General features: G+C 29.5%; 2 protein-coding genes across 2 annotated transcripts; both read left to right on the plus strand.

Annotated features, from left to right (window-relative positions):
- The first annotated feature begins 1,298 nt into the window (after positions 1-1,298).
- On the plus strand, positions 1,299-3,626 carry LOC101493962 (uncharacterized). Its single transcript, XM_004501704.4, has 6 exons — positions 1,299-1,639; positions 2,082-2,340; positions 2,589-2,625; positions 2,741-2,846; positions 3,078-3,188; positions 3,300-3,626. The coding sequence occupies exons 1-6, from the start codon at positions 1,463-1,465 to the stop codon at positions 3,414-3,416; spliced, it is 807 nt and encodes a 268-aa protein (XP_004501761.1). The 5' UTR covers positions 1,299-1,462; the 3' UTR covers positions 3,417-3,626.
- A 4,517-nt stretch (positions 3,627-8,143) lies between these two features.
- LFY (protein LEAFY) lies at positions 8,144-10,762 on the plus strand. Its single transcript, XM_004501703.4, has 3 exons — positions 8,144-8,928; positions 9,331-9,704; positions 10,196-10,762. The coding sequence occupies exons 1-3, from the start codon at positions 8,478-8,480 to the stop codon at positions 10,556-10,558; spliced, it is 1,188 nt and encodes a 395-aa protein (XP_004501760.1). The 5' UTR covers positions 8,144-8,477; the 3' UTR covers positions 10,559-10,762.
- The last annotated feature ends 5,834 nt before the right edge of the window (positions 10,763-16,596 follow it).

The following is a 16,596-nucleotide window of genomic DNA, read 5'->3' on the forward strand; positions in this document are numbered from 1 at the left end:
TTGTTAAATTTATATGAAAGACAAATTAATAATTTTTTTTATCTTTGATTAATTAATTTAATGACAATTTTAAAAGAAAAGAAACACTGAGTATATTTTTGACAAATTAGAATAAAAGTTCTTAATTTATATGATATATTGTTGATGCATCGGGTCTACTTTATGTATAATATACACTTTAAAGAGGAATTTCCTCAAGTTGAATACAATTTGGGTTTTCTATCGCATACTTAGACAGCAAATGGGCCTTTATCTCCAACATGTGCTCACTATGGGCCTTTATCTCCAAACCCTGAATGAGGTTTGTACCGTGAGGATTCTACCATGTACCTTCATATTTAAACTAGCCATCTCCTCAATTAACGTGAAAATATAATTTTATCTTTTATAATATTTTTAACTTTTTTAACTTATATTTTTTCACCCATTTTTCTAAAATATTTTAAAGTTTCTAAAGTTTTGAAATGACAATTTTCAGAATTTTTGAAACTTTCAAACAATTCAATATTTTCTAAATAGAAAAATTTCAAAACTTTTCATATTTGAAAATTTTCGAAAATTTTCAGATTTAGAAACTTTCGGAACTTTTTAAATTTTTGAAATGTAATCCTTATTTCGAAAATTTCCAGATTTGGAAATTTTCCAAGAAATATAATCCTTATTTCAAAAACTTCTAGATTTCGAAACTTTCAAACTTTTTAGATTTGGAAAATTTTAAAACATTTCATATTTGAAAATTTTCGAAACTTTTCATATTTGAAAACTTTTGAAACTTTTCATATTTGAAAACTTTTGAAACTTTTCATATTTGAAAACTTTTGAAACTTTTCATATTTGAAAACTTTTGAAACTTTTCATATTTGAAAATTTTCGAAAATTTCCAAATTTTAAAAATATAATTTTTATTTCGAAAATTTGAAACTTTCGAAACTACTAATTTTAAAATTTACTATAAATAATTAAAAAAGTAAAATTGTGTTTTTATGTATCTTAAGGGGTGGAAAGTATATGTGTGGGGGTGCATGATATAATCCTCCTAAATGAGAATTGATACTAGAGAGACTAGGATATGTTATTTGGAATGAGAATTTTAATCTGAGTAATTCGTTAATATCACCCCTATTAAATAATGAATATTTTCCGTGACCGAAGCAGTAAATTTCCTTTAAAATTTCACATTTATTTTTGAATGGGTGAGAAAAGTTGGTCCCTCTTCACAGTCTGAAAATTAAAGCGCGGACCTAACCCAATCGAGTAGTTGAAAGTATATATTATACTCACGTCAAATACTATCCACCAAAGTAGTTCACAACGGAATCCACATTTAATTCAACCTCACCAAATACGCAAAATAAAATGCCTTCTGCATGATTTTTTTTTTTTGTGACATTCCTTGAGTCACCGACTTATGTTATGTGAGCAAAAGGGAAATTGATTCTTTCATTTTTTTAACAACAACGGAATGGAAACAATAACCCCTGAACCTGGTAATTCAGCATTGGATTCAAATCATGATTTGGTTACTAAACCACAAGTTGTTGTTCAAGATGATGCAGCTTTGAAAGACAGCACTGAAGCGGAACTCACCAAAATCAGCCTCATGAGAGCTCTTGTTGAAAGCCGCGACCCCTCTTCTAAGGTACTACCGAATAAACTGCATCGTAATTTCATTCAATTTTGAATTTTGATAAACAACAATTGAAAAGTGCTAAACATGCCACGTAGTTCTCTCAAGTTTGACATTTTTTTAAATAAAATATTTTGCTTTTTGAAAAAAAAAAAAAACTCATGGGTTGTGATAAAAGTTCAAAATTTATGATGCCCGTGTTGATTTTTCACTACTATACTTTACTGATTAGTCTTAGGTAGCAAGAGCTTGTTTGGATTGGATTTTAAGCCCGCTTATAAAAATAATTTATATTGAAAATAATTGAACATTATTTTATTATTTGTTATAAAAGTTGTTTATGCATAACAATTTATGTGATAAACATTTATATTATATATTTAATTAAGCCGTTTATCAGATGAAAGTCTTAGTAGTTGGATTGGAATTGATTGATTTGACTCTTGGTGGATAGGAAGTAGATGATTTGATGATTAGAAGATTCTTGCGAGCTCGTGATTTGGATGTAGACAAGGCTTCAGCTATGTTTCTCAAGTATTTGAAATGGAAACATTCATTTGTTCCAAATGGTTCTGTTTCCCTTTCAGAGATTCCTGATGATATTGCACAAGAAAAGATGTATGTGCAAGGAGTGGACAAAAAGGGTCGACCTATAACTGTTGCCTTTGCTGCTAAACATTTTCAAAACAAAACTGCTGTGGATGCATTCAAACGTATGTTTTTTGTCTCACTTTAGACGCCATTAATTACAATGTCTTCGTTTGAAATCGAGTTAGTGTATGTTTGAATTGACGATAAATTTAATATAATCACATTATGCTATCTTGAATTTTGCAAAATTTACACTTTAAAGCTGCAACAAAATTAGGATACCACTGTGATTTGGCCAAACTCGCTATCAACCTTGTACATAATATGTTAAGTTACCTAGTGACGAAACGTACTTTTTGTGTGTATGCAGGGTATGTAGTTTTTGCTCTTGATAAACTGTGTTCAAGGTAAATCCTTTTCTTTTATTAGTTAATTACTTCATGTGTGAGTGTGATACATAGCCTACATTTTGAATCCAATAAGAAGATTGTTAAGTTTGTAGCATACCCAATAATGTGACAGGATGCCACCAGGGGAAGAAAAGTTTCTTGCTATTGCAGATATTAAGGGATGGGGATATGCAAACAGTGACCTTCGTGGATACCTTAGTGCTCTAACTATTTTACAGGTATATCATTCCTTCATCTCTTAAATTGTTGAAAGTGTCTCAAAATCTATTACAAGTAGTTATGCTATGCAAATGTTGCAGCATCTGAGAGTATGTTAAAGTTTGTTACGAGTGTTATAGTTAAGAATTGGTTTTGTTCTATTGTAATTAGTTTTAGGCCATAATCCACAAACATTTACCATGTCCTTGTTCTCAATTCATGTAGTTGGTTTTGTTATTAATTGGATGCAGGATTACTATCCAGAGAGATTGGGAAAGTTGTTCATAGTCCATGCACCATACATGTTTATGAAAGTATGGAAAATTGTTTATCCTTTCATTGATGACAATACGAAGAGGAAGGTAACACTTCAAAATTGTAACTTGATATATAAGTTGCTGCATGTAATTGAGAATTGATATGTTCCAGGAGCATGATGATGCATATGTTGAATATCTTGTACTATTGTGCAGATTGTATTTGTAGATAACAAGAAGCTGAAATCAACATTGCTTGAAGAGATTGATGAGAGTCAGATCCCAGAGATATATGGAGGCCAACTTCAATTAGTTCCGGTCCAAAATTCGTGATTAAATTATCACATAAACAAATAAGGACAGGCATGAACAAATAAAAAAAATTATTTTTATGTGATAGTTGGATTATGTGGAACACTTCGATATATGTGGAACACTTCGATATATGTGGACCAGTGTATACAAGTGGTATTTTTAAATATTAGTCTACGTCACATATTAAAAATTATTATAGTATAAATTATTCACGATATTTTCATGTCACCTGGATATGTGAAATTTATGTAGTGTTTATAAAAGATGATGACTATAAATTGCATAATCTAATTATCTATTAAATATATATTTTCAAAATTAAAGTATAACATATAATTGAAAAAAAAATTCTCTATTACTTCAAGATCCAATTTTCAACGTCAATTAAAGAAATTTTTTTTGTTTATAGGTGTTATTCGATGAATCATTACAAACATATCATCTATATAGATTAATGTTTCAAAATTATCCAAAATTATAATAATAATGATAAAATTTATTGAAAAGAAAAATTCACGGTATTCTTTCACCTTATATTTAAATTGTGATCTAATTAATGTTAATTCAACTATTAATATATTTATTTTTCATTTTTGTATCAAACGATATTAAATCAAATCATTTTCTTCTATTTTCCACGAAATAAACAAATTTATCACAAAAAAACCAAGTACATAGTTGTACAAGACAATCTATGATACATAAACTCATCAACTGTGTATGCATGTCTTGTATTGATGAGAAAGATAACAAGTTTAAACTCATCAATACAAGACATGCATACACAGTTGTACATACATACATAAGTATTTAGCCATCTAATTGGACAATATCATACACAAATATCATACACACACAAATATCATACACAGTTGTACATAATTAAATGATAAAAAGAGACACGCTAGTTGTACACAATTAATTGATAGAAGTGTAACAAATTTAGGTCCCTCTTCCTCTACAATATAAGTAAAAGTAAAAATAAGTGTGATGTTTACATTTCGTTAACATTATTAGCCTTTTATGTTACATTTTGAATATTTTTTAAATTATTATTTTTTAATATGTCTTTTATATTACATTTTGTTAACATTGTTAATCTTTTAACAGTTTTCATTAGAAAACTTTACAAGTGGTATTTAAATAAATTTTTTATTAAAAATTAAAATCTTATATTAATTTAGGGTTCTTCTCTTATTCATCAATTTTTTTTTATAGAAATGTACTTGTAGTTAGTTTTATATGTAGAGAGGGGAAAATATTAGTAGTAGAGATCAAAATGTTGATCTCATTCTCTATACTCTTTTTGTATCTCAATCTAAACCACATAGTTAAACCTTGAGAGATCCTCTATTCATCAAAAATATATTTTTTAATTTTGAAGATGATAAAGAAGGAAAGAAGAAACCCACAAAATTTATTTAAGATTTTTATTTTTGATAAAAAATGATTAAAAAGCATAATTCATGCTATTGTGATTTTTAGCGTTTAATGAAATATTTCAAAAACAACAAGTCTCACATAGAAGAAGAGTCTATGAAACTTTTAAACCACTAAGAAAAATTATTGTTATATATCATTATTGTTGATAAACTGATATGTGATTTATGCTTGTAAACAAACTAGAAAAATAGAAAAATTGTTCATTTGTTTTTATTGTAAACCAGTCAATTTAGTGCATCATTTTTTGTATGGAGAGTTTAGATTTTCAATCCACAACTACTTATTTGTCCACCATGCCAAAAAAATGTGGCAAGGCAGGTTGAAAGATGATTTAGTCTAGTAAAAAATTGTTCTAGTTTGAATTGAATTCACTTCTCCCCGAATGATTCGTCTTTAACTAAAGTAACAATTTAAGCATTATTACATAGTTTTGTGAGTTTATTAATCAATAAATTTATTTTTAAAATTTTGACAGGTTAGCCTATCAACCCACCTTAGAAAGTGGTGGGTGATGTTTTCAGCTCTTTAACACTAATTGGTTCGTCTCATTCTATCCTTTTTAAAAGAATTAATGACGGGACAGCTTCAAAATACTTTAACTATCACTCTTTTTTATTGTGTTCACCATTCTTCCAATTAGACTTTTATTTTCTTCTTTATTTGCTTTCATTGTAGCTATTCTACAACCGTAACTCACTCCTTATTCTACCAATTATTTTTTCATTACATCACATTAAATTTTGTAACTCCATCTTGGAATTAAAATCATTAGGTTTTGTATTTCCAAATTGGGTTATAGCATATCCATCATATTATTGTATTCCTAACATCTTATCCTTGCTTTCATTCTCTTCTTTGCTTACTAAGTAGCAATTGTTGAGTTACCAACAAATTATATAGATTTTTGTGGTGGACAGTCAAAAATTAGGTTGTATTTTGTGGTCGTTGCAACGAATAGAATTTTGTGACAATATATTAGTCCACAGATTTATGCCGAAATATCCAATCACTCAAATTTATTGTGAGGTATCATACATTCAAATAAGGTTTTTTTCCAACATTTTTTGACTGTCTTTGACATGTACAAAGTTACAATAAAAAAAATTGATTTATGAAAACTTTTTCAGCTACTAATAAGAATCAATTTAAATTTAAGTATTTATGAGAACTTTTTTAACCAATAATATGTGAGATTTTTTCTCAACCACAAAATCTTTTTTAAAATTAATCACAAATTGATGTTATTTTTATAGTGAAATTCAACTACTATAATCTACTATTTCTGTTTGTCACTAATTCAAATAATTTTTTTAATAAAATTTATGTACAATTTAACCTTAATATAATAAATAAATAACCAATAAAATAAAAATTAAACTTAAAAGATTATAATATAAAATTTTATCCGGCTCGACCCATTGGTTTTAGGTCGGACTTGACCCTCATCCGAAAAAAGATAGGGAAAAATTTGAGACAAGACAAAGATCAAGTTGAAATAGGAATTGGGTATGGGTTGGTCTTTGGATTACAAATTATATATTTTCAGTGAGACATTCTCATTCATTATCTATAAAAAAATAATACAATAAATTTTATTAATTTTGAAGTTCAGAAAAGTTTGGTGAAATACTATTGATTTAAAATTTGGTGAGTTGTTAGTTGTTGATTGCATGTAAATGAATATTTGATTTCATTAATGGTTATGGTAGGTGTGTTGAAGTTGAAAGCAGTGGTCTTTGAAAGTACAGTACAGAATACATCATGAATTGAAACTTTACAGTAGGTTGCTTTAAGACCAACTGGAACAACCTGCAACCCTTTCCCTGCATCACTGCTTCACATCGTCATGGAATAGTAATTAGTAACTCTCTTTCTTTACTATCATTGTTTCCCCATTAATTATTTTACTGTTTTCATGTCCTTTTTTTGTCTCTTTCCTTAATGAGCTACTCTCACCTCCTCGCCTGTCTTTGTAATAAACAGCTAAAAACCTCAGTGAGATTTTCTCTGATTCCGGAACACTACTACTACAGTCTACAGTAACAGAAGAATCACTCGTCAATGCTCTGCAACCACCAACATAGTCTTTGATTTGTCACACCTAGCTCTTCTAAATTTTTATTTTAATAAATTCATTGCTTTTACCAAATTAACACATCTCACCCAATAGATACAATTAATAATTAGGATTTACCATAATTATAGGATATGACGAAAAGTAGCTTGTTTTTTTTTTTGTTACATGCATGGCTTTCACTGAACTTTTTTGTTATTATTTGCCAAGTTATAAAACATAATTTTAACTTTATAAATAAATGTTAGAAAATTAATAATATATTAGTTTCTTGAGTTTGACTTATGATTTTCTGTTTAAATTTTATTCGATGTTCTTTAATTTATTCATTAAACTACATCATTAATATGTATAAATAATTCTATTTTTTGATAATTAAATTTTAATTTTTCTGTTGATAATTACACAGCTAAAATAAGTCAAGAAAACCTCTACTCTTTAATTAATTTATTGTTTAAGTGCATATTGAGTTTGTAATTTTTGCAAGATGATGGTGATTTACGACAATTCTGGCAAATCCAATATTTTTTTTTATTAAATAGGGTGTATGTAAGAACATCTTTAATGGAGATATTTTTAGGTAATATGTACCACCACCTATTAGGTACTTTGTTGGATATGAAAGAGAAAAAAAAAGGGTGATTACTATAAGAAAATAGTGGTTCTACAAACTGTCTTTTCACTTTTTACAAATTCTACGCATTAAGATAAACAAATATTATTGAAATATAATGATATTAAAGTATTGGTAGATTATTTAATAAAAAAATTAAAGTGTTAAATTGAATACTTTTAAAATACTAATAAAAATTTAAGTAAATGGTGTATAACGGTGCAAATAACATTATGTGACATTTATTTAACACTGAAATAAAAATATGATAATAATATAAATATAAATATAAATATAAATATAATATTTTTATATATTCAATATTTAATTTAATTTTTATTATATTTACGAAACATATTATATGATTTCGTTCTTTCTGTTTCAAAGAATCCAAGAGATATATTAATGTAGATGAAAAATGTTTGATAAAAATACTAATAATAAGGTGTTATGAGAAGCCAAATACATGGTACAGCACAAGCATGCATATGACACATATGAGCAAACATGCCGAAAGAAAAATAAAATTAACAGTCAAGTCAAATCAGAGGTCAAACCTCATTCACACAAGTGATCCATCTGGTCGGATAAACCACATCATTGTAGCTAGCCAGTTAGTTCGGTTTGTTTTGAGGCAGTCCAGTTTGAATTTAAAATAAAACAAATAGTTTAATTTCAATGAACAATAACATCTCATCTCACAGTCACACACAAAGAGAAGAAACCAACCCCCAACTAGTCTCGGGAAATACACCTCAACACAAGGAATCAAATTAAACCATGCCAGACAAAGGGCAGTTTCGGTAATTAACCCGCACCCTCACTCGCCATGCACCTTTACGCTTTCTATATCTCCACCCAAACAGTACCACCCACCTCCCACATCTCACTTTCCAAAACCTAACTAACTAACTCACACACTACACACTGTTCTTCCATTACTCACTATATGGATCCCGACGCATTCACCGCCAGCTTATTCAAGTGGGACCCACGCACCGTCCTTCCAACTGCTCCATCCCTCCGTCCCCAACTTCTCGACTACACTGTTTCCCCTCCAACAACCGCTCCTCTCCCTTACCATCCACCTCGATTACCTAGGGAACTCGGTGGCTTGGAGGAACTGTTCCAAGCTTACGGTATCAGATACTACACGGCGGCCAAGATAGCGGAGCTTGGTTTCACGGTCAGCACGCTGGTTGACATGAAAGACGAAGAGTTAGACGATATGATGAACAGCCTATCCCAAATTTTCCGGTGGGATCTCCTCGTCGGAGAACGTTACGGCATCAAAGCTGCCATTAGAGCCGAAAGAAGACGCCTCGACGATGAAGAAATTAAACGACGCAGTCTTCTCTCCGGCGATACCACCAACGCACTCGACGCTCTCTCTCAAGAAGGTACGCACAAAATAATCATAAATTATTTACTGTTATATTAAACTACTGTTCTAAAATAATAAAGTTAACACGTAATTACCGTTACTATTCTAGATAAAAGATTTAATACGAAAATTGTATGGATAATATAAATGTTAATTTCGCCAAAGTTATAATAACTGAGAACAACTTATGTCACTAGTGTAACTAACTAACTTATTGTAAATTCACCAAAAAAACTAACTTATTATAACCTCTGTTTGAATATTTTAAAATGAACGAAGACGTGCGGAATAGAACACAGTGGAATGTAACTGAATGAAATGGTGTTTTCATATTATTATTTGGATAATTTATTATGACTGAGGTGAATCATTAGTGGAACTAACTAATTACTGATTTGATATTACAATATGGACTTAGGTTTGTCGGAGGAGCCGGTGGTGCAAAGAGAAAAGGAGGCGGTGGGAAGTGGAGGAGGGAGTACGTGGGAGGTAGCTGTGGCGGAGGAGAGAAGGAAGCGACAGCAGATAAGGAGGAGGAGAATGAGGATGAAGTCAAACGTTGACCGTGATGAGAATGAGGAAGGGGAAGAGGAAGAAGAAGATAACAACAGCGGCGGCGGTGGTGGTGAGAGGCAGAGAGAACATCCATTCATCGTGACGGAGCCTGGTGAAGTTGCACGTGGCAAAAAGAACGGTCTAGATTATCTGTTTCATCTCTACGAACAATGCCGTGAGTTCTTGATTCAGGTTCAAGCCATTGCTAAAGAGCGCGGTGAAAAATGCCCCACCAAGGTACCACTCTACACACACTTATTTTTAGTTTGATTAATTTTTGTACCTATTATCTATATTCTGACTCTGACTCCTATTCAGTCAGATTCCTGTGTGTAGTGTAGTGAAGTTCCTTCACGAACCGTTTCAACAGTACTTTGTTTACGTGACACGTTCAACGGAACACGTGACTAACTTAGGTCTTTCCTAATGGGACCCACCTTCCTGTTATAATGAAATTTCGTGTCCGTACAGTTTGTTTGTTGGTTTCCTAATTATCCGGTTACAATGCTACAACCATACTCATGCATGCATTGCACCCACTGGATCCTAACATACCCTCATAACAATCCCATTCAACACGTATTTATATCCATCAAAGTTTGTTTGTTTGTTGCTTCTGTATTGTATTGAAGTGGGGTCCACGTTCAATCTCTATAGTTGTTTTTGATTTACATACTAAAATTAGTAATAATGAAATAAATAATTGATGAATTAGTTATAACGTGCAGGTGACGAATCAGGTATTTAGGTATGCGAAGAAAGCTGGAGCGAGCTATATCAATAAGCCGAAAATGAGACACTACGTTCACTGTTACGCGTTGCATTGTTTAGATGAGGAGGTTTCGAATGAGTTGAGAAGGGGGTTTAAAGAAAGAGGGGAGAACGTAGGCGCGTGGAGGCAAGCGTGTTACAAACCACTTGTGGCGATTGCTGCACGTCAAGGATGGGATATTGATGCTATATTCAACGCGCATCCACGTCTTTCTATATGGTACGTGCCAACCAAACTCCGTCAGCTTTGTCACGCTGAGAGGAACAACGCAGCTGCTTCAAGCTCCGTCTCTGTTGGAACTGCTCACCTTCCTTTCTAAAATTGTATGCATCTATCTACTCCGGTTCGGTGTATGTAGAATTAATTAATTATTAATTGTTATCTAGAACTACCACTAGCACTAGAACTTCATCCCTCCCACCGACGGAAATGTACCAATCTCATTCTAGGGGACTCTTAGTTATTAGGACCAAATTATTAGTATAAGGTATCGTTATATATGCACCTCATGAATTATTATTCATCTGTTATGTGTGAATTTTTTTTTTATTTGTAAATGAAGTGATAAATATCACTTGAAATTTACACTCACAAATTTGAGTTTTTTAACTTTTAATTTAAAATAAAATATTCAATATAATAATATTAATATTTATTAATTAAATTAAGTCTTACGTATTAATAATAAAGATGTCGAATATATTACGTGAAGAAACAAAAAGAGAAATGTTGGAATCTGGAATAGACATTAAATGAAAATTTAATTAACTATTGTCACATAGTTTAGAAAATTTGTGACTGTTTGATTTTGATAAGATGATCTCAAAAAATAAATATTTTAATTATTATTATTATTATTATTATTATTATTATTATTATATAATTTAAAAATATCAAATTTAAATTCGAAGTATTCAATATTAACAAACAATTGACAATATTTTACTACATGAATGAAAAAATTTATAACCGTAGAAATTTCCGATCCCATCAAATGTAACAAGGGCAGCCCCTTACAAAATCTATCCCCGGTCTCCTTAGATTTGCCAACCTATTATGGCTTTGTCATAACATCAACAACATGCAAATCAATTTTACAATATGTGAGATTGATCTTCTCTTTGCTTACTTGGTTACGAAGAAAATGAACTTTGTGTCTATGTGATTCCTGCTCTTATAAGCTATGAGATTTTTAGCAAAATTTATAGTTGTTCCACGTCTCCACCATCACCCACTCAAATATCATTTAGTACGGTCACTATGCGAAAAATCTATTTTACAACACTTTTTTTAAAAAAATAAGCGCGGTAGAATTCAGCACTGTAAAAAGATACAACACCGCTTTTTAAAATAAAAAAGCGCTACAAAATAGTTAGATATATTGCGCACTTGTTATACTCGTTTTACAACGTTTTTTGAAGAAGAAAAAACGCTGTAAAAGGTGCATTCAATAGATGCATTATTATGCACCTATTACAACACTTTTTTGAAAAAGCGTTGTAAAAGGTGCATTCAATAGATGCATTATTATGCACCTATTACAACACTTTTTTGAAAAAGCGTTGTAAAAGGTGCATTCAATAGATGCATTATTATGCACCTATTACAACACTTTTTTGAAAAAGCGTTGTAAAAGGTGCATTCAATAGATGCATTATTATGCACCTATTACAACACTTTTTTGAAAAAGCGTTGTAAAAGGTGCATTCAATAGATGCATTATTATGCACCTATTACAGCGCTGTCTTTTAATTTTTTTTCCAAAATCATTTTCATCCGGAATCAGTTAACAATCAGTACTATATAACTTTATAATTTAAATTTATAACTTTACATATTTACACAATCAGTTCACAACATATTCATATATATATATATTCACATATTGACAACAGCACAGAACGATATACATATTTATATAACTACATATTCACAACTTTTCAAATGTGCCCTATTCATATACATATAACTATCAGAACTACACATAACAGAACTACCGTATATTCATATAACTATCCCTTGCAGCATGTCATTTCCCAACAAATCAAATAATTTTCATTTCAATCACATACTGACATCAGTCTTTCTTTATTTCAATTAGATTTCTTTCAGAATATGTTGGACTGGAATTGTCAAAGTACTGTGCGATATAAAAATTGAACATAAATAAGTTAGAATCAAATATATACATAATTTATATATGAAAATCAAATAACAATCTGGGATTATAGTTTCTGGGATTATAGTTTGATTCATATCAACAATCTCCTTCATGAATCGCAATATATAGTACCCACAGTCGATGTTGTTAGTTTGACGAGAGCACTATAAAATAAAACATATAAGTCAATAAATATTTGTGCATTGATAGCAGTATAAGTTCAACATGCATTTTAGTGAAACAAAAATTAATAAATACAATACCTGAAAAACAGAAGAACAATAGGGTTACGACGCAGAAAAACGAATAAAGAAGAACAGCGCAGAAATACGAACGGTTCGTAGGAGAGTAGGGTTCGCAGAAACAAAGATGGTTCGTAATGACAAGGAGAATGAAGAGGAAACAAACGTATGAAGTTTACTAATGAGGGTAAGTTACAAGACAATATTATTTGTAGGGTTCGCAATGAAAAGGAGAATGAAGAGGAGGAGGAAACAAGTGTTTGAAGCTTACGTAATGAAGAGGATACTGAAACGGTTTAAGGTTTAGGGTTTAGGGATAGTATTTGAATGAGAGTTGGTAGGGTTAGTAATAAAGATGGAGATGGTTGACAATATGGTTCATATGGACAGTAGGTTTCGCAATGAGAAGGACAATGAAGAGAATGATGACTCTGAAGCGTAGTGAAGTTTACGAAATGAAGAGGAAACTAAAGTAGTTTACTGTTATATATAAAACCCTATTACAACGCTCATTGAAAGAGCGTTGTAAAAGACCTCCTTAACTTAGTTTTTAAAAGCCTATTACAACGCTATTTGAAAGAGCGTTGTAAAAGACCTCTTTAACTTATTTTTTAAAAGCCTATTACAGCGCTCTTTCAAAAAGTGTTGTAAAAGACCTCGTTAACTTATATTTTAAAAGCCTATTACATCGCTATTTGAAAGAGTGCTGTAAAAGACTTCATTAACTTATTTTTTAAAAGCCTATTACAGCGCTTTTTCAACAAGCGATTTAAAAGATATCTTAACTTAGTATAAAACAAAGCTTTGTAACCTCCTTATTTTTTTAAAGGTTTTTATAGCGCTTATTGACAAAAGCGCTGTAAAAGACCTCTTTAATTTTTTTTAAAAGCCTATTACAGCGCTATTTGAAAGAGCGTTGTAAAAGACCTCCTTATTTTATTTTTTAAAACCTATTACAGCGCTCTTTGAAAGAGCGTTGTAATAGACCTCCTTATTTTATTTTTTAAAAGCCTATTACAGCGCTCTTTTAAAGAACGCTGTAAAAGACCTCCTTATTTTACTTTTTAAAAGCATATTACAGTATTTTTTCAACAAGCGCTTTAAAATACCTCTTAACTTAGTATAAAACAAATAATTAGTAAAATACATATATATATATATATATATATATATATATATATATATATATATCAATGCTAAATTGCATGATCATATCATATTGGGATGATCAGTTAAAGTTCAAGAAAAATTCTTAGTACTCAAACAAAGCTTTTTCAAGTTCAATATAAGTAGAAAATCAGTTCTGACAAGTCAAACACTTAAATTACATGAACTTAGTATAAAACACTAAGATCAAGCTAAATATAAGCAGAAAATAAGTATAAGCAGAAAATCATATACAGTTCAAGTTAAATACTAAAATGCTCAATTCTGGCAGATCAAGCAATAAAATTACATGAACTCAGTTCAGATTACATGGCTTATATAAAACAATTAAACACATTAAGATGTCCTTCTTCTTTTCCTGGTGGGATTCACATTTGTTTGTCCATTAACGATACGAAACGATGGATTAATCCAAATTCACTCATCATGATCATCTCTAAGGTATAAACCATCATCAATTGAATCAATTTCATGTGGTTGTGAGGGCTCGTAGGGTTAGGACAACGTATTAAATTTGTTTTAAATTTGTTTTTGTTTATTTAAAGCGCAAGTCTTTTACAACGCTTGTATAAAAAACACTTTAATAGATCATTTAATTATATGAAAGCGCATGTATTTTACAACGTTTTCACAAAAAGCGCTTTAAAAGCCATGTAACATAAAGTGGGAGCGCTACATTTTACAGCGCTTGTGTTTAAAACGCTGTAAAAGCTATGGGAGAACGCTTCAATTTACAGCGCTTTTACAAAAAGCGCTGTAAAAGGGTTGTAAGCATTATGTGCAAGCGCTATGTGACCCTATATGACCCTACAACAACGTTTTTTCTACAACACTTGTCAAAAAAGCGTTGTTGTATCATCCGTTATTTTTCAAAAATTCTACAATAGCGCTTGTATTTAATAAGCGTTGTAAAAGACGCGCTATAAAATGTCATTTTTAGTGTAGTGAGTGTTACTATAATTTTGTTGTTTGAACACCATGAAATTAGTATTTCAAGACACTTGAACACATATCTCATTGTAGTCTTTCTTTATACTTTATCTTCACATCAATCCAAATCAGTGAACTCGTAAGTTTTTCTTCTCTGGATTTCGAAAACAACACCTAAAAAACCGTTGTTCGTTTTAAGTATCTCAAAATTCTTTTATATATAGTTGCCAACAGGAGGGATTGCTTAGGTTAAGTATCTCAAAACGACCCACGAATCTCAACTAATTGTTTGTATAAGGTGTTGTTTACTGTTATCCATGATTCATTATTGTCGAGATTGATCCTTGCATCTATGGGCGTACATGTTTATACTTAGGAGTATGAATATGTTATATTAGACTTTGAAAGATCTGAGTGTGGTCTATGATAAATTTTTTCGGTATGACATTCAGTTTATTATAAGTTTTTTTTTTGGCTTGGTTTTCTAAAAAATTGATATGGCCTAAAAGCAAATTTAAAAGCTTATTTCACAATAAAATATTTAAATAGTATATTTTATATTTTTTTTAAATAGACTAAATTATATCTTTATATATAAACAAATCTTATAAAATTATAACTAGCAAGTAACAATCTTCCAAAAATATATATATACAATTTACACCTTTTTAAATTTTTCTAAAATAATTAGGACATTTGAAGTTTAAGTTGTAAATGTTTATAAATGACACATGATAAAAAAATAAAAAAAAAAGTAAAAAAATTAAATTGTAAATGTTTATAAAGGTAAACGATATGTGTGGGAAAATTGACGATAAACAAAAAATTTACTACAATTAAATAAGATAAATAATGGTAGATGTAATTTTATTTAAATTATAATTATTATATGATAATTTAATCGTGAAAAAACATCTTTCAATTAGCATACCAGTGAAAGTATTTATCCGATGTATAGTTTATATAGTGAATTGTAATTAATGTATTATAATTTTCATATAAACTTTATATAGAAAACATAATCATAAGATATTGTACTAATTAACTTAATACATATTTCTTTTTTATCTAATTTTTCATAAAAGATCGTCTATTGATTAATTACCATACTTTGTCTTTTAATGTTTATGTGTAAGTTTGTAACTTTTCTATATTTATAGCATTTTTTATGCTATAAATAATATGTATTTTAATATATTTTTCTTTAATTTTTTATAAAAAATATAATAATTATAATTATTATATTACAATTGATTCGTGAAAAACAATTATTTTAACTAATATGTTAGTTAAAAATATTTGACTCACTTATAGTTTATAAATAGTCGATCATAATAAGTGTTTTATATATATTTTTTTTTTCAATTTTTAACTAGATGCTATATTCGAACAATACTATTAATGAAATACATACCTATATTTCATCTAATAGTTTATGAAAGGTTATTTTTTATATTAAAAATTGTGATAAATATTTATCTCGTACTTTTATATAATAAATTATCATTATTTTACTATAACTGATCTGTAAAAAGATTATACTTTAACTAACACACTTGTCCCATATATAGTTTATATAGAAAATTATGAATACAATTAGTGTGTTTTATTTTTCTTCAAATTTTTTTCTATAAGATGTTTAACAGACACAATACTATTTATATAGATATTTCTCTTTTATTTAATTGATTATTGACAAATATTTATTTTGTGTATGATTTATAAAGAAAATTACAATTATTGTAATATAACTTTCTTCAATTTTTTTATTTAAAATTTATTTAAGTGACACTATAAATAAAATACATATTTCTCTTTTAACTAATTGATTTGTATAAACAACATATTTTATCTAAT

This window comes from Cicer arietinum, chromosome 5 (genome assembly GCF_000331145.2).
Source record: "Cicer arietinum cultivar CDC Frontier isolate Library 1 chromosome 5, Cicar.CDCFrontier_v2.0, whole genome shotgun sequence".
Lineage (NCBI taxonomy): Eukaryota > Viridiplantae > Streptophyta > Magnoliopsida > Fabales > Fabaceae > Cicer > Cicer arietinum.